At 41.5% G+C, this 19363-nt stretch overlaps 1 protein-coding gene across 1 annotated transcript; it reads right to left on the reverse strand.

The window, feature by feature from the left end:
* Positions 1-290: 290 nt before the first annotated feature.
* Positions 291-9879, reverse strand: SNRPB2 (small nuclear ribonucleoprotein polypeptide B2). The gene is made up of 7 exons (XM_006206183.4): positions 9797-9879; positions 8044-8133; positions 7498-7670; positions 3451-3591; positions 2592-2642; positions 1129-1217; positions 291-671 (listed from the first exon to the last, which is right to left on the reverse strand). Exons 2-7 carry the CDS (start codon positions 8105-8107, stop codon positions 512-514), a joined length of 678 nt encoding a protein of 225 aa, XP_006206245.1. The 5' UTR covers positions 8108-8133; positions 9797-9879; the 3' UTR covers positions 291-511.
* Between the last annotated feature and the right edge of the window lie 9484 nt (positions 9880-19363).

Here is a 19363-nt window from a genome sequence, read left to right on the forward strand (position 1 = left end):
ACCCAGGATGAGCATTTTTATCATTAATAAGTCATTCACGAGAGAAAAAAAAAAAAAGCTTAACTCCAGGTTGGCAGTTCACATGCACAGAAAACATTATAAGAACTCTTACCAAGCGCTTGATCTAACTCTCCTTTAATTAAAGCGGCTCAGTGTTTCTCTACTATTAGTCGCTCCAAAATAACAGCAGAAAAGCATCCTATTACACTTTCATGTGCCCTAAGATGCGCTCTAGACCAGCATGAACATCTGATGATAGGTCAGTGGGCCAATAAATGAAGTGTTACGTATAGAATACAAATAAAAGTTTATTGTACAAAATTAAGGCCTTCATAGTTCATAGTTCACTAAGGCTAAACAAAGACTAGGTAATTCTTTAAAATCCTTTACAAAAATTTCACATATACTCCCTCCTGCTCCACACACAACTATTAAAATGGCCTGACACAACTGTTACCAAAATGAAAACTATAAATAACGCCCAGTCCCTGGAAGGCAACTGTCCCAGCTGTTACTTCTTGGCGTACGTGATCTTCATGGCGTGGGACGGCGTGATCTTGAACCCTTGTAACGCATCCCTGGCAGCCCCAGCCTGGCCGTCATTTTCAAATTCAACAAAAGCAATGTCATGCCTCCCAGGTACTAGACGTACTTCCTTGAAACCAGGGAACCTGTAAAGAAGGAAAAGGATTCTTACACGTGTAAACAATTTCCATATATGCAAACACGTAAATGACATCACATGCATACAAGTCTATTCTGTGGTTACATTTGTAAGCAGCTTCCTGATACTGGTCCAGGAAAAGCATCATATCCTACCAAGGATCCTGAGGAGGAAGAAAGAGTCTAAAATACAGTTAATATCATGAAAAGAATGACAGGAATCATGCAAACTAATTCCATTTCTGTCATCCCATCAAAGCTTTGCTTAATTCAAACATCAGACGTAATTTAGCTCTTTATTTGCTAAATCTGCAGACTGGTTTCAAGTCATGATTAATCCCGCAGCAAATCAATGAAGCTGTGAGGGATTACTGCCGCGTGACACACAGATGGAGTCGACCCCGGAAGTGCCAACCGTCCTGTCAGGGGGCTCTCAGAACAGACTTGCTTATAAAGAAAACTTACTGATTAAACAGCATGGATAACATCATCTCATTAGTCTCTTCTGGTAAGTTATTAAGGAATAAAATATAGTTTGGAGGGTAATCAGGAACCTATCAAAAAGAAAAGGCAAAGTTAGCTCTTCTAAGTACAAAAAGATACAGCATGCCATTTGGCTCTTACATTAAAATCTAAACTTGAGAGAACTAATTCCACAGTTTAAAGCTTATGAAATCTCATTCCATCAAACACTAAAACTCAGAAATAATGACACCAGAGAAATAAACAAAAACCTAACAATAACTAAACAAGGTAGACACTCAAGGCACTGAATACAAATGTGGAAGCCTACAAACCTTACCAACAGTTTTTAAGTGTTAAATTAACAGCTTATGCAACAATATTGAGTTTTAAGCATCTGGAGGTCAGCTGGAGTTGGAGGGCTGTTGCCTGAATTACATAAATAATCCTAACAAGACCAGACGAGGCACCGATGTCGCCCAGCCTCAGCTGGTCAACCCTCAGATTCAATTCCTCTGCACTATCGGTTGCTATCTCCCAGTGTGCAAGAAAATTTGGAACTAGGAAGATTTCCACTTAGAACCACTACGCGGTGATTTTTTTAATGCTTTCTGCAAGTAAATGAGATGCACACGGCATAGAGCTACACACAAGTAAGGAGAAACAGGCATTGTCATTAGATATTAAACCAATCTGACACTGCACCCTGAGGTTGTGGGGAACTACAGGTGAAGGGTCCTTATATAAAAGCCTCTCTGCCTTCAGGCTAATTTCATGGAAGAAAAAAGACGAAATGTAAAGAACAACTCAGGGCTTAGAGCATTAAGTGCTGGCATCTGTGAACGGGACTATAACTGCTGAAAGACTTCGAAGAAGTAGATAATGTAAGAAAATGCAAATAACTGGAAATCAGAAAAGTTCCCCAGCGGTGCGAGGAACTCCGTGGCTGTAAGGACCGTGCCAGACTCCAGCATCCAAGAAACCAAGAAACCGTTAGTACAAAACTGAGGCCTTCGCTTTGAGGCCTTTATTGGGAACATTTGGTTTCTAAAAACAACTGTATCAGAAGCTTTAACTATATTTGTGCTGAGGAAATAAAAGCAAAGGTAGCTGCACAACAACTTTATTAGAAAGATGGTTTAGTGCTTCAGCCAATTGGAATGGATCCCAAGCCACAGGTCTGTAACGCTCTGGGCCATATACTGTGGGGGAAACAGAATCTGTCATTTTGATTCTGTCATTGATCCATTCTGGCAGCAAGGAATCAAGTCCGGTTTTGTTTTCGCCTTCTTAAAGAAAATTAAAATGTTTTAAGGAGTGTTTCCACATTAAAGTGCTACATAATTTTAAAGTACTGTGGCTCACAGATGGAATCATTTTCAGTTTTTGGAGACATACAGGTTATTGTGTATTATTGTTATGCAATTTTATTTTAAGGTAAGTATCACTTGGCAAAACAACATTACCTGAGGATTTGGTGTTGCATTTCCTTGGGTATTAGCTGAATTTGGTGTTCCCTAAACCAAAAAAATTGAGAAACAGTTAAAATTTCCAACCCCTCTATTAAAAATAAATAAATAAAAAGCAGGTGTTTATAATTCCTGAGTAAAAATAACATTAACAGATTTTTTATACCATTTGACTTTACTTTCCTTAAGAATTTACATCTTAAAACTATGATTCAAACATTTATGTATTTAATTTACCAAATATTTTTGAAAGGTCTCACCCTAACTTAAAGACTATATAACATTCAACCTCTGAGCTTTAAAACTATGGAGAAATATATACAAAAAAAACCAAGGACCAGTCTTTCTTTTTTTAAACAATGAGAAAAAAGTCAAGCATTATACATAGTGAAACTGATTTCTAATCACTTTCCATCCAAAAGTAACTACTTTTTGGATGACAATTTCACCCTTACCTGGTATTTTAGATAAGGCTTTAAGAAAGCAGCTTTGAGTGGGATACTCATGATTAAAGACAGTATCTACAGTATCATTTGTACACAGAATTTGACAAATAAGCCAAAAGATATAAACATATTCTGGAGAATGATGGAATGAAATGTCAGGCAAATTCAAATAAAACTGTTTAACATAAATCTGCATAAGTAAAGGCTTATGTTTTAATTTGTTGCTTAAACAAAAGTATTGTAACTTGAGCAACCATTCCAGCTTCTTAAAAATCCACCTTTTAAAGACACACACAGGCACATGCATGCCTCAAAGATCACCCCTCAAGTAGAAAACAGACATCTTTAACAAATTTTTTAAATACGAACCAAAAATACCAAAAACAAATACGAACTTCTGCCCATCTTACCTGACCAGGCTTTTTGTTGGCGGTCGCTGCAGTCTGTTCCACAGTTTTGGCTTTTTTCTTTTCTTTTTTCTTTTCTTTGTCAGCAAAAGTGCCACGCATTTTAGAGATTATATCAGAATCCGTTTTTGCATACTGGATTCGCTGTTTTGATTATTTGAAAACAGGTTACTTTTCATTATGCTGCTGGCTTTTTACACTTGTCATTAATATTTCAAATTTCATTAAGCCAACACAAGCTAATTTTAAACACATCCTTTAAGGAAATCTGTCAAATCTACTGAGCACCAAATGAAAATAAACCATGGCCCATGATTCACAACTGAGACAAGGTTAGATTCAGCTGTGTTTGTTAGAAGAAAAACCATAGATTGTCATATGGGAAAAAGAAGTATTTGGAGTATCTGCACCACTGCTTCTCTAATATGAAAGAATAGAGAAAACCACACTGGAAAGCTGTCTGTCTCTTAGTAGGGATGCTCAGTTGAGGATCAAGGTGTACATGGAATCTGTTACTTCTAAAGTTGAAGTAACAAAGATTGAAAATGACTTTCCTTTGAATCTGGTCTATTATTTTTAAATGAAATGACTAAGAGTGGCATCAACTTAAATTTAAAAAGCTCTGAATGGAAACAAAAGGACGGTATCACAGCTAGTGTAACCAGGCCACTTGCCTGAATGACAGGTCACAGCCAGCAGACACAGCACACACTGGGAGCAAGCGCTGAACACCACCGGTCTAGGACACTGCTTCATAAACTTGAACATGCCTTCCAACTACCTGGACAGCTTGTAAGAGAGCAGGTTCTGATGTAGAGGGTCTGGTGAGGCTGACTCTGCACTTTTGACAAACACAAAGGGGGTGGTGGGGCCCACACTTTGAGCTCCGGCCTAAAGCACTATCACATAGCTAAATTTGACACCAATTATCCGTCCCAAAACTTTTGCTGTGAGTTACACTGTCACCTAGAGTGCACCTACTTGCAAAATGCACCTTCCAATTCAAGGGAACGTTTCTTCGCTGGAGCTGAAAGAGCTGAAACTACCCTCTCTGATTACATCAAAACACCACAGTCCTACCTATTACTCCCTAAAATTGTCTTGTATGGCACGAATTTGATTTCAGTCTGAAGGGAACAAGTGACATTTTAAAGTAATGTGGGTTTGGAAGCAAGGGATTTGTTAAAACCATAGCAGTTCTTTCCTGTCTTTTACTTCAGCTATAGATGAATATACAGGGGTACGGAGGGGAGCAGGCCTCCCATGACACCCTAGGCCCGAGGCTTTCTGGGGCCGCTTGGCTGCTGCACCACGGCAGCTCCAAGTGGACTTACCCCTGCAAGCAGCCCTGCTGGCCGTGCACGTCCTCATCTAACCAAGAGAAACAGGTTTAGACTAACTCTGACTTGGCCCCAAGGATTCCCTCCCAACCCTCCTCGGTCTTCAACCTTCTTACTGACCCAAATAGCTGCTGGGTGACCTTGTATTTGCCCCTACAACCTGTGAACATCTCTGATCTCAGCCCTCCTCCTAGCTGGCCGGCCCAGAGCAGCAGTTCTCAGCCAGAGGAGAGTGTGCCCACCGGGAGGCAGCGGGCACTGCTGCCTGAGGCACAGACTGTGCCGCTACTGGCACGTGGTGGGAGGGACAGAGGCCAGAGATGCTGGTAAACACGCTACACAACAAACAAGACAGCCCCAACAACAAAAAAACTATTCAGTTCAAAATGTCAAGTGATGGTGTTGAAAAACCCGGGTTTATACTGGAAAAGGGAAAAAAATCCACCCACAGCTTGGAGAAGGCGCAAGATTTACATTTATGCCAAAGGTTTCATGACAGAAGCCATTAGGAAGAAGGTTCTGACTTTACTGAGGTATTTTTGGAATTAAATAACCAAATGTCCTTGAATCACAGAGAATAATTTTGTTCTGAGTTCCCAGTCAGAGAAAATTTTGTCCATTTCTGATCCGGCATGTTGGAGTTACAACAGAAGAGCAACTGAAACCACCTAAGTAAATACGAACGAGGCAGCTCACGGAACGTTCTTCCCCCTCTTCCCGGATGCTGGAGATCGGGCTGTAACTACGACTTTCCTGAAGGCAGAGAACAGCCCTCCTAAAACACCTTCAATATGAGATCAGTCTAATAGGCTTGTCCCATTGATTTTAAATAATCAGTTGTCAAGGTGAAGCCAGCGCCGAACAGAGCAAAAAGACCCAGCTCTCCTGAATCTGAGTAAAAGGCCCACGCAAACCTGTCATCTCGACTTAGCAAAACAGCCCCAAAGCCTCTATGGGAAGAAACTGCTCCTCTACACTAAGGTCATTCTAGATTTCAACTAAAACCCAGCCGTATGCTGCTGCCAACTGAGATCTCAATTATGCTGTTTTTTCATACTGCTAATACTCAGATAAACCGGTTTCAGGAAATCCCAAGTTACTGAAAATCAGGGTATGCAGGTACCATTCCACAGTTTTCCAGAACAGGACTTTCCACATACATGGTGTCCAGTCGTGTGGGAAACGACGGGAAAAGGGGAGCTGGACTGAAGAGAAGAAAACTTGCTCCAGTATAACTGACAAAAAGTGCTCAGTCCTGAATTAAGCAGCCTGGTTCAGAAGTCCTCAACTTACTGACCGCCGCCAACACGGCCTGTTTTTGTACATTAGGTCTTCCTGGAACACAGCCACACCCAGCCACCTGAACCATCCATGGCTGCTTTTCCTGCCACGATGGCAAAGTTAAGTCACTGCAAAAGAGATTAGCTGGCTCGTAAAGCCTAAAATATTTGCTATCTGGCCTTTTACAGACAGGGAGCTGAATCCTAGTTTAGGGAGGGGGAAGAAAACACAATACTGGGTGTCAGGAGACTAGCTTTTAAGTCCACAAATCATATCAAGACAAACTTTCTGTGCCTGATTCTTCACTTGTAAAATAAAGGAATCAAATAAAGTGGTCTGCACTACAGATCACGGGCCAGATCCAGTCCATGGCCTTTTTCTGTAAGGCCTATGAGTTAAGAAATTTTCTTCCTTTCCCTTGTTTTTTTTAAACAATTTCAAAGGACTGTTTAAAAACACACACACAAAGAATATGCAACAAAAGCCATTATGCGGCACAAAGCCTAAAATATTTGTTACCTGGTCCTTTACAGAGTTTTTGGTCACTGGTGAATTAGACCAAAGAATATGCAACGTGCTTACATTTTACAGGTGGTGAAACTGAACATGTGCACAGAGCCAGCCAACAGCAGAACCAGAATGACAACGTGGGTCTTGGAAACTCTGGGCCTTGGCTCTTTCCCCAACACCCTTTCCATTACATTCCAGTTCCAGAAGGAAAGCACTTTGCTCTGCACTCCGTGTGTACACACGCAGAACCCCTGCTACGTACACTGTCTCCACCCTGCTCCGATCCTCTCCATCTCCGACTCACACCAGCATCTCCTGAGTTCCCTACTTCCCTTCAATCCCTCCCACAATCCAATAACCATCCAGCAGCTAAATGCGAAATCTTACATGTCACTCTTCAGTTTAAAACTTTCCATGCATAACTATTTCATTTTCATTCATTGTTATTCATTAATAAAGCTATGACTTTAAATCTATGAATTATCCTTAGATCACTGCTTTCTCTGGACTGCAGTGCTTCTGATATGCAGTATTTCACTAAGCATTTTCTAAAACCTCAGACTTGATTTCCCCTTGACCCATGACTTTTGTGTTGTTTTACCATTTTACAAACAGATGTTTCTTTTTAATCTCTGAACAATGATCAATTTCTAGTTCTGAGACAAAAGTACTATCTATACTGCCATTGTTTTTAAAATATTCTACATCTCAATGTACTTTGCTTTTGCCTATTTTAACCGTCATAAATTAAGAAGTGAATTATAAACTCTACTACTGTTTTTGTATAAAAATAAGCATGTAAATAAACTAAACGCATATTTGCTCTAACACATAATTAAAAGCAGAAAAGCAACAGCCATATTTTCAAGGGCATATTTATAAATCTAGCATATCAGTAACAGTGATTAAAGTGACTTACCATTGGTTTGCCATAAAATGGAAACCCCTGTAACTGTCTCAAGGCATTTGTGGAAGAGCCCAGTTCCTTAAATATAACAAAGGCTTGCCCCCTCATCTTCATGGTCTTTAAAGCCACAATATCTACCACATGGCCAAACTGAGAAAACAGAGCATACAGGGATCTCTTCAATTCTGCACAAAGTTAGAGGGGAAACAAGTTATTTGTGAATGAAACGATGACAAAATGCTTCATAAAATGACACTGCCCTGATCGTGCCCATTCATTTATTTATACGAAGTTACATATTTTAATAAAAACATCATACTATTCCCATTGGCTGTCTAATTTTAAAGGTTTTGAAATCATTTCATCGATGAGTGAAGAGAGAGTCACCACATTTTCAGCCCCTATTTTTATCTTTAAAAAGACTTAAAATCCTTACAAAAAGGGATAGATCATTTGAAGCACTGAGAAAAAATACTGAGATGAGAACTTGTGAAGCAGTAGAATTTTTAAGATGGTAGTAATTAAACACATTTTAGTCATTTTCTTACAAGCACTTACCTTCTTTTTTAATTTTGTCATTCATATTGTTGATATAAATTGTATGATTTGGTCTGATATCCATGTTTTAGGTTATACTGTTCAAACAGCCTAAAGAGATGGTAAATATTGTTATCAACAGGGAGGATTAATTCACATGGAGTGCAGCACTGAGGACACAACACAAGGTTATTAACTGTTCAATTCTTTCAATTCCAAATGTCAGAAAATATCAGTTTGGCAGCAGCTTAAAACCTCTCAGAACTTGCCAGCCTTCCTTTTTAAACAAAACGAGAACTGTTCTCAGGCTGAAAACTTGGTTGGGCACTATTATCTAGTCAGACTTTAATAACATAATTTATTCAATACATTTATTTTTATATTTATCTTTCACTTATGACATGTGATACTGTTTTTTCCATCTGCCTAATGAAATAACTTTTCTTTTTCAATGAAATTTAAAAACCGAGTAGAAGTGAACAATGAAAAAGAAACTAGCAAATGTACACCCAATAAAAGTCATTAAGCTAGAACATTAATGAAGTTTGCCAAGAACTATTTCATGGGTACACTTAAGAAGCATTTTCATATTTATTACTTAATTTATATATACCATCACCAACAGCCCTGCCTCCAAAGTCACATGTAACACACCTGAAAGACTGGAGTGGTACTACATGATAGTTAAGAGCTTAGATTCTAGTGCCAGCCTGATGGAATACAGATCCTGTCTATGCTTCTGACTAGCTGCTTGACTGAGGGCAAGCTGCTTAACCTCCCAGGTCCACATCTGTAAAACGGGGGTGGTAACAGAACTTATCCAGTGGAGCTCAGAAGACTAAAAGAGACAAAGTTCTGCTATCAGCAGTAAGCACTTCACGCAGCTGTTGTTAATGTCAGGTTAATACAAGTCCTAGCCCACTGGCACACAGCTGATGAGTAGAAGGCCAGAGAATTCAGCCCTTATTTCCTCTGCTGTAGTTTTCTTTCACACTCACCACCATTTCATTTTTCACGCTGTTTCAATTGCAAGTTTTCACCTTGCTTTATTTCCTTAGTGCTCCACATATTCCTTCATTTCATGAATATTTACACTCATTGTATGTGAATAGCACTGGATGACTGACAAGGAAAGAGACTACAAAACAGGGCCTGTTACTTGTGAGGGTAACACGTGAAAGGTGATGCTTCTCAGGGACTTGTGACCCCCTAAACTGAAACCTGGGGGACTAGGGTCGCGGAAACAATGATGAGAGGAAAGTAACAGAGATCAAACCGAAGGCAGAGAAGAGGTTCTTGCATTATTTCATGCGAGGTTTGATGGTGGCCTGGCCTAGCGCGGGGACACCGGGAATCTCCCCCCGGATCTACAAGGGAGCCTCCGGCAGGCAGCTGAAGCGCACGGAGAGCTGTAAACGCCTCGTACAACGAGACCATAACTTTCTGCCTTCCTAGACCCAGGCACACATGCCCACAGGCCGGCCAAAAGCCCCAGGGAGCGGCCACGCAATTCCCGGCCGCGTCTCGTCCCGCTAGAGACAAGGTTCCTAAGTCCAGAGGCCTCGCAGGACCCGCGCGTCAGTTTCCATCCCTCCTCGCCCCCTCACCCCCTCGCCCCCCCCACCCTCCGCCCCTCCGCCAACACCGGGCCGCACGTGTCCCGGACCCATCACCGCGCCTCGTCCACCCCCGACTCCCACCGCGGAGCGCCGGCCCGAGCGCAACCAGCAGCCCGGGTAGCGGAAAAACCGAGGCAGAACGCGAGCCAGCTCACCTGAAGCGTCCACGGCGTCTCCTAACAGCCACAAGCCGGAAACCGGAAGTGGAGCAGGCACCGGAAGTAACGGTAGAGAGCGCCTCAATCGAGTGCCGACAAGTCGAGAAGCCGAGCCCAGAGTGGATCGATTCCCCCGTTTTCCAGGCGGCGGTGTGGAATCTCCCTGCGCACGCGCATCTGACGGGCGGGGAGAAAAGGTGAGAAGGGGAAATGGGAAAAGGGAAGGAGGATTTCGGGAACAGTGTGCAATTAAACTGAAATCCTGGGGCCATGGAGTGAGGGCATGGGGAAAGGCAGTGATTCATTTCCCCCACCGTGAGTTTATGCTTCTATACTCCATGCAACAGGTGCCTTCCTTCTTTCCAAAATCCCATAAAGATCTTCCTGGGTTTGTGATGGGGTTAAATCCTGACAAACCCAGCTGTAAACTGAAAACAGTGTAAGACCCAAATGCAAATGCATTTAGTACACCTAATCTACTGAACATCACAGCTTAACCAAGCCTACCTTAAATGAGGTCAGAACGCTCACATTACCCTACAGTTGGGCAAAATCATCTATGCAAAGCTTATTTTATGTTGCACATCTCATGTAATTTATTGAATACTGAACTGAAAGTGAAAAACACGATGGTAATTTGGGTACCTGATGTAGTTCACCCTCATGATGATGTGTCGGTCCAGGAGCCGTGGCTTTCTGCCCAGCATCAAGACACAGCTAGTGTCTACCGCATATCGCTAGCCAAGGAAAAGACCATCATTCAAAATTTGAAGTCTGGTTTTTATTGAACACATATCACTTTTCCACCATCATACAGTAAAAAAATTATAAGTCAGGGACCCTCTGCATAGTTTTATAGGTGCAGCCCCTAATGCTGACTAAGGGGGCAGATCCCTTGATTTCATCCTTCTCTGGGCTCTGGCTGACCCTGGTTTAATATCACCTTCAGAGCAGCCAATACCTGCCTATCAAGTCTCCACCAGTTCTTGGGGCTCTGAGGGGACTCTTTTCCAACACTTTACTGAAGAGCTTGAATCCAGAAAGTACATGCATTCATTCATCCACTCATCAAATGTGTGGAAAGCATCATCTGGGATATGAAATGGTTGTTGAGAGCCAAGAAAAATCTAATTATGTATCTTCCCCTTAACTAATGTTTCTGAGCTTCACTGTCCTCATCTTTAAGGATCAAAACAGTACCTCCTTCTGGAGTTATTGTAAGGATTAAGTGAGCAAAATGTAAAGTGATCAACACATTGTCAGACACAAAATAAATGGTTCATAAATGTTTTTCTAAATGCTGACTATGACTTGGACATATGGATAAAGAGGCCAAATAGACTTGTTTTATAAATTGGGGATTTTTATTTTAAAAGATCTCCTGAAGTTGTAACTACTTCAAAATAATGTAAGCTTCTTGAGGGTAGGGATTTTTCTCTGCTTTGTTCACTCAGTACCTTCAGTAACTAGAAACGTAGCTGATAATAAATGTGTATTGAATGAACGAATGATGCTTCTTGGAAAATTAGCAACACTGTAAAAATGTGATGTCTTATGGAGATGCATATAAGTGTAGGAAATAATATGAAGCAGTCATAGAAAAGAGTTATTTTCTTATAGAGATATAAAAATTAGAAGGAAGGTAAATAATCCTGCCTCAGCTAAGTAATTATGATAGGATAGAAAGAGAATATCCTTGAAACATTAAAAGAGAGTATAAACGAAATAAAAGCATTGCTGAATAACAAGAGACAAGCTGCCCTGTGCATTAATTTGGGCATCTGAGCAATTAATTAATTCCATTCGATGACAATGAGGATGGCTAAACTGTATTGTGTATGTGGTTCTGGCTAAGAGCTCATCATAACTATTAAAAAAGAGTAAGGTAAGACTTTGCAAAGACACTCTGCTTGGGCAGCAAATACCATGGGAAACACAGAAGCCCTGAAACACAGAATTGTTTTGTTAACAATTAAACAATGGCTACTATTCATTACAAGAAGAAAATCATCTAATATCAATTCAGGGGCAATGATCTGCATGCTCTTTCCATTTTCCTGTCCTTGGGCAGTTGCTCTGGGCTTTCCAATAACTTGTTAATTGTCCTCAGTGGTTTCCCGAGTGATTTGGAGAAACAGTCATCGAAAGTAGGACTGGGAAAGGAAAGAAGGGGAGAAAGGGGTTTTCCCTGTCTTGTGAGAAGCCTTGCATGGCCCGGTTACCTAACTATATTAAGAGCATTTTAACACCCAAACTTTGGTTAGATGTACGGTAAAAACAACCATCACTTTCTTATAGCCAAATTCCCCTCTTGAGGATCAGATCGGGAATCAGATGCCAAAAACTCACATATTTTAAAAAATAATAGAAAAGCAAATGGGTTTACTCTGAGTTCTGCTCAGTCCAGATTCTCAAATCTCAGTTAAGCAAGATGATTTACTTTCCTATAAAACAGGTTGTTTACCAAACGACACCCAGAGGCAGTGCTGCAACTCTAGCCAAGCTTAATGCATCTACTGAAGATGAAACTCGCTTATTTCAGAGGCAGCAGAAAAATTACTACCAACAGCTGGGAATGAAACCATGTCAAGACAGTTAAATTATAAGGATAACTGAGGCGTTTCTTAGTGGCTCTGAATACACAAATATTTTCCTACCTTATCTGAACGTGTCTTATGTTTCTCATTAATGTTTTCAGTATCTTGCTGCAGTCGTTTTGAGATGGAGCCATGTTTAAAGAAAAATGCATCATAAAACTGTGGATAAATTTTGCCTTATTTATGTTAGATAGAACTGTAAAATGTATGGCAATTTGTTTGTATCTTCTTTCTCTCCCCAGGTGGTGATTACATTAAGAAATTTATGTAGAGTGAAATTATTTCCACAACAAGCATTAAACAAATTGAGGCACTATTGTTGAGCATCAAATCAGGTTTAGCTTTTCCTAGCTTGTTGGAATGATGTCTGCTGAATCTTCCCAAAAAATCTCTCCCATCCCCACAATTTAGGAAGGAAAGCACTTTGTTGTATCATTTTCTTTTATTCACTTCAGTCCTTCTATTTTATGCTTTTGAGAAATATTCTTGTTTTAAGGGAAGGGGAAAAAATAATGACTCTCACCTCTGATATGTACTACTTTGTTAATGTTAATAATAGGATGTCTTTCACATATATGAGAATGATACCCTCTCCCCAAATTATGTGGAATCTGAGATAGGCTATGATAATGTCTGCATTCTATATAGTTTGGAAGTGGTAGTTTGCCTTTGAAGACTTTATAACTAATTCAAAGAATTGTAGTGGAAAACCTGAACTTCTTAATGTTCAACACTATGCATAAGTTGTGCTCCACATGGTACAATCTGACCTCCCCTTGAAGTCCAGTAAAGTGACATCACATGACTCCCATTCTCTTCAAGACTGGAAAAATAAGATGCCAGTCGCATGAGGCCCACCTAACAGGCAAATTATTATGCAGATAAAATTCTTAAGTTCAGCAGGTTTTGCTTCTGTGATTCAATGCTGTGGATCTTTTTTAAGGCTTAACCCTATGACAATTAAAAAATTCAAATTTTAAAAAGGAAACTTTTAAAAAATGTGAGACCTCAATTACGTAATTTCACGCATGAAGTCTCATTGATTTCCTGGGCAGACACCAGATATCCTAATCCATTGCCTCTCAAACATTAATGTGTACACGGATCTCCTACTGATTTTGTTAAAATCAAATTTTGAATTGATAGAGCTGGCTAGGGCCTGAGAATTTGCATTTAGAGCAAGCTCCCAGGAGATGCTCCTGCTGCTGGTTCCACATTTTGGGTTGCAAGACCCTAAGCATTTCCTCTTGAGTGCTTGGTTTGGGGGCAATGGGCATAGCTCAAGTGGTAGAGTGCATGCTCGGTATACACAAGGTCCTGGGCTCAATCCAGTACCTCCTCAAAAAATAAATAAATAAGTAAACCTAATTACCTCCACCCCCTAAAAATAAAATAAATTAAATTTTAAAAAAAAGTGCTTGGTCGATTAGCCAGTGTCACATAATAGACACAGAATCCTACCTTCTCATGCAAACACAAATTGACTGTTTCTTCTATGTATCTGAAACTCTCCCTTATTTTAACTGCCTTCTCTTGGGCATTTGGAAGTAAATCTTAAGTGAGAGTGAGAAAGTCTGGAGTTTCTATTCCCTCTTGACAAGAGATTGCCTGACTGTGAGTGAGGCTCTGGGTCACCTTCTCATTTGTGGTAGTCACTGCAGCTGGGCACACACATGCTGGTTCTTGTCTCCTTCCAGGCTCATGGAGGACTTCTTCTCCACACCCTCTGAAAATTGGCACAGTCTTGTAACTTGCTTTGGCTAATGAAGCATGAGGCCATGAGCTATGCATCACTTTCAGGCAGAAGCATCGTCAGCCAGTGCAGAACTTACCAAGTGTCCTCTTCCCTGACTTTGTGATCTAGGATGGAACCTCTCTCAGGCTTAGGTCCCCAAGTGACTGCAGTGATCAGAGGACAGCTCCCTTACCCACACATATACCAGTTCAAATTGGATGTGTAACAAGCAAGAAATAATTAACCAAGATTCTGGGGATATTTGTTTATGTGGCATAGCCTAACCCATTCTGACTTATACACTAATTTAAACCACCTCTGAAAAATAATTCTTAGAAAGTTCAAAAGAGTTTTTACAAGCAGTTTCACAATTATAGACTGTTCTTAAGTGCATAAGAAGTTTTGTATCTGAGGTGATTCAATCTTTCTGAAGGGAAATCAAAATAATCAATTTACAACTATATGATCTATCTTCTGAGTGACCTTCACTGAGTAATTTAATCCCAGATTTATTCTGCACTTCTGTAAGATGATGGTATAAGAAAATATATTCAAGCCTAGCTGAGAGGAGAATTAGTGGTTAGTAGCATTTTCATATACTTTCAGAAAAGGATTCTGAAGAAATAAAGAGATGTCATGTTCACACTCTAATTTTAGGGTGGTCAGAATCATCTTGCAACAACAGACCAGGATATGTATAAAACATTTCAGGCCAGATTTAACATCATGAGACAGTTTGGATTCTTATCACAAGGAAGTTGAGTGGAAAAAAGATGAAGCCTCTAGTTTAAATTGCAGATTATGTTCGGACAAGACAACCCTGAAAATTATTTCTGTCTGGGGAATCCAAAACAATTATGTAAATGAGGCTGGTACTTCCTGTTCTATTTTGTTTAAGGTGAATGTGGGTCAGTTCAACTATTGTACATTTCTCCAAAATCCTCTAGTAGAAACATCATCACATGGGTTAATGAGTTTATTAAAATGGACGGTGAAAAAAATAATAGTGTTTATCTCTAATTGATATTGGATCGCCTCCCTTTAATCATAGTCTTTTTTCCAGATTTAATATGAAGCTACTTTCTGACATTTAAAATTACCAAGTTACTTCAGCTCCTGAAAGATATTAATATAACTTTTAATACATTTTGTCATTTCAGTAGAAGGTTCTAAATAAGACTGGTCAGCTTAGGAGCCTGAAAGAAATTAGTTCTAAGTTATTTCCTTCATGACTAAAATTGCAAATGTCAGATTCCATTACAAGTGGCTAAGACAAGAGTTTGTCCCTTGCTTCATTCAGCACAGATAGCCTGGAAGTCTGTGCACGAAGACTTTGGGACCCTCTTATCCTTGCCCAACACCTACAACATCGGGAATCCTGTGTTAGGGACTTAAGGCCTGACAGCGAGCAGCACAGGTGTGCCACCTGCTCTCATGGAGCTTCCAGCCTCTCCAAGGGGTCAGACCAATAAGTCAGTGTTTGTGAGTAACTGCAGGGGAGGTGTTCCCATCGCTGCATGACAAACTACCCCCAAACGTAATGGTTTAAAACAACAACTGTTCGATCATGTCTCATGGACTGTGTGGGCCAGGACTTCAGTTACGGAGTGGCTGGGTGGTTCTACTCCTGGAAGAGATTGAAGTCACTCATTGGGACTCACAGGTCTGGTGGCAGAAGTGGCTGAAAGACTGAGCTCACAAGGGACTGCTAACTGGAATGACCAGGCAAGGTGTTTCCAGCCTGGTGGTCTTAGGGCAGTTATTTCTTACATAGGGGTGGGATTCCCCCAAACCAAGCAGCCCAAGAAAATTAGGTGGAAGCTTCATGGCCTTTCTGGACCGAGCCTGGAGGGTCACACAGCAAAGCATTTCACAATGTCTTGTTGGTTACAAGTGAGTCATAAGGCCAGCCTAGATTCAAGGGGAAGGAAGTTGCATTCCATTTATTGATGTGGGAATGGCAAATTCACACTGTAGAAAGCTTATAGGAGGGGGCATACTAATATGACCACCTTTTTTATGGTAAAAAATTTGTATTTAGAGTTAGCCAACTGGACTCAGTTTAGGTGATCCCAGTTTTGTTGGCAACATCCAAAGTATCATAGCCAGGAGCCAGTCAAACATACGCCTTCTTCTCTCCATCAGGCCTGATCCGGTGTTGATCTTGGCCACATCAATGTCATAGAGCTCCTTCACAGCCTATTTGACCTGGTGCTCATTGGCCTTGACATCCACAGTGAACATGAGTGAGGTGTCTTCTATTGTCTTCATGGCTGACTCAGTGGTCAGAGGAACTTGATGATGGCGTAGTGGTCCAGGGGAACTTGCTGATGGTGTAGTGGTCCAGGGGAACTTGATGATGACGTAGTGGTCCAGGCGAACTTGATGATGATGTAGTGGTCCAGCTTGTTTCTCCGGGGGATGCTTTCTGAAGATATTTGGGCTGCCTCCGGTGCTGCAGTGTCTTGGGTCATAGAAGGTGAGTGATACGTGACTCTTCTTTATGACCATCTTTGAAAATGCAATCTATCAGAGAGAGAGAGAGGGAGGGAAGGGGAGAGAGAGAGAGAAAGGAAAGAAAGAAAGAAAGAAAGAAAGAAAGAAAGAAAGAAAGAAAGAAAGAAAGAAAGAAAGAAAGAAAGAAAGAAAGAAAGAAAGAAGAAAGGAAGGAAGGAAGAAAGAAAGAAGGGAGGAAGGAAGGAAGGAAGAGGGAAAAAAAAGCAGAGGTGGAGGGAAGACTTTATAGACCTAAAGGTAAGAAGGAACAGGCAGTTAGAAAGATAGTCATTAGGAGGAAGGCAACGGAGAGTTCCCCAGGCAGAGTAAATACTTCTTGCAAAAGCCCTGAGATGAGAAGGAATTTGCCAACCTTGAAGGAAAAAAAAAAAAAAAGACCAGTGTAGCTGGAGAATGGAGGGAGAGGGTGAGGCTTCAAAGATCAGGAGATCAGGTGGCATCTTGCAAGCCATGTTAAGACATTTGGATGCTATGCTAAGAGCAATGGAAATCAGATGTTTAAGCAGAGGAGGAATGTGATCTGAGGCTTTGTGGAGATCTTTCTGAATGAATTGGAGGAGTCAAGTCTGGACTAGTTAGGAAATGGCTGCAGTGTCCACGCTGATGATGAGGGCAACTTGAATTAATGTGGCATCAGAGAAGTGGACAGATTTGCATTCTCTCTGGAAACATAACTGACAGCTCTTGCTGGTGGATTGAATGTGGAGAGCATAGGGTTGTGAAATAATACAGTGTCCTAGGGCTGCTGTATGAACTGTCACAAATTAGGTGACTTAAAAGAACAGAAATTTATTCTGTCACAGTTTTGGAGGGTAGGTGTTTGAAATCAAGGTATTGGCCTTGCTGTCTCTGAAGCTCTAGGGGACATTCTATTCCATGCCTTTCTGGTGTTCTGCTGTGGCTGGCAAGTCTTGGTGTGCCTCAGCTTTGCAGACACATCACTCTAATCTCTGCCAGTCATCACCTGGCCTCTGTCCTGTGTGTCTCTGTGTCTCTTCTCCTCTTCTTATAAGCACACCAGTCACACTGGATTAAGGATCCACCCTATTCCAGTACATTGACCAGAAACAGACTGCCAGATATTTCTCCAGCAGATGGATTTATTCAGGATCAGCAGAGAATTGTAATTCTGGGTCTGCAACCACACTGAGCCACATGCAATTCCCTGCACGGCAAGGGAAGGAGAATGCTTTTTTAGAGAAGAAAGGAAGTTGGGGCTGCTACAGTGAGCAGAGTCCACGGCTATTCATTGGCTGAGTCCTTGCCAGGAAGGAGGAGGAGTCTTTCTTCTCCTGCTGGGCTCTGCTGTTGTCAGAGGGCGTGAGAGCTCCCCTTCTGGTCTCCTAACTCCAATTAATTGAGGTTCCTGTTCATTAATTTTTTTTTACAAGTATGATCTCATCTCACATCTTAATTACATCTGCAAAATCCTGTTTCTAATTAGACCACATTCACAAGTACCAGGGGTTAGGACTTCAACATATCTTTTTGAGGGCACAATTTAACCCACACCATGGGGAAGAGAAGGGAATAATCAGGGATATGTCCTTGTTTTCCAGGGTGAATACTGGGGGAGTAGCGGTGAGTGGTGTTGAGGTGGGAGCAGGCGGGGAGTCACGTGTTTTATTTGGAATAGGTTAAATTTCAGTCGACTGTGAGATGTCCAGGTGGGGCCGTCAAGCAGGCAGTTGGATAGACAAGTCTGGAGATTTTGAAGTGAAATCTGGACAGGAAGCCCTACATTGTGGGAGCTGTACCTTGATGAGTAACATGCAAGGGAGCTCAGGGCAACAGGCTGGTGAGAACAGAGGGAAAGCCGAGAGCCCAGGGGACCTCCATTCCACCTCTCAAGACAGGAGAGGACGTCAAGGCCAATGCTGTGCTGGCAAATGTTTAACAACTCGCTCTGCAGTGGGAGGAGAGAAGAGGAGAGCCCTGATTTGGAGAGTTTGCCGATTCTCGTGGTGTAAATATTCCCACCAAGGTCGCAGGCTTGCAAAATTCCCGCAAGTTTGAAAATGGATCACTGCAGGCTGGTCCAAGCTGGCTCCAGCTCAGCCATGTTTCATGCTACTCGACACGCAAGCTGAACCATTAACTTACTCACTCTGGGCCTTGGTGTCTCTGTCTGTAAAATGAATGGCTGCTTCTCATGGTCTCTCCAAGGTCCCTGCCTGCTCTCACATAGCGAGAATCCCAATAGCGACATTTCGGTTCTGTCCTGATAGTGATGAGGCCCGTCAAGCAAAGTATGGGGTATTTAATAATTAAAGTCGAGTGGGTCAAGTGTAGGTAGTGACACGCCTGCTCAGTTACTGTCACTTCCTGGCTTGCAGATTTATATACACATGCAAAGGAGGGACACTGGAGAGGACGCCCACTCTCTGGAGTCCTGTCTGTCAGAGTCTGTAGTGGGAGGCACCCTCTCATCCTTTTCCAAAGGCACTGCTAGTGTTCACCCTGTTCCTCAGCCAAACAGCTGTAAGCCAAGGTGGCCATTCCAAGAGTCAAGTTTGATGGATAGTTTTCTGCATAATTCATCTCATGTCATCATCAATTGTTTTATCTCTTGCCAGACCGGGTGTTGAGATGAGTCAAATCTTGCCTTTGCCACTTACTAGGTATGAGAGCTTGTGCAAAATACTTAGCCCCTCTAAGGCTTGGTTTCCACCTCTGTAAAATGGGAGTAATAAAAGCCAAACTGAGGGCCACCCC

This window comes from Vicugna pacos, chromosome 19 (assembly GCF_048564905.1).
Source record: "Vicugna pacos chromosome 19, VicPac4, whole genome shotgun sequence".
Lineage (NCBI taxonomy): Eukaryota > Metazoa > Chordata > Mammalia > Artiodactyla > Camelidae > Vicugna > Vicugna pacos.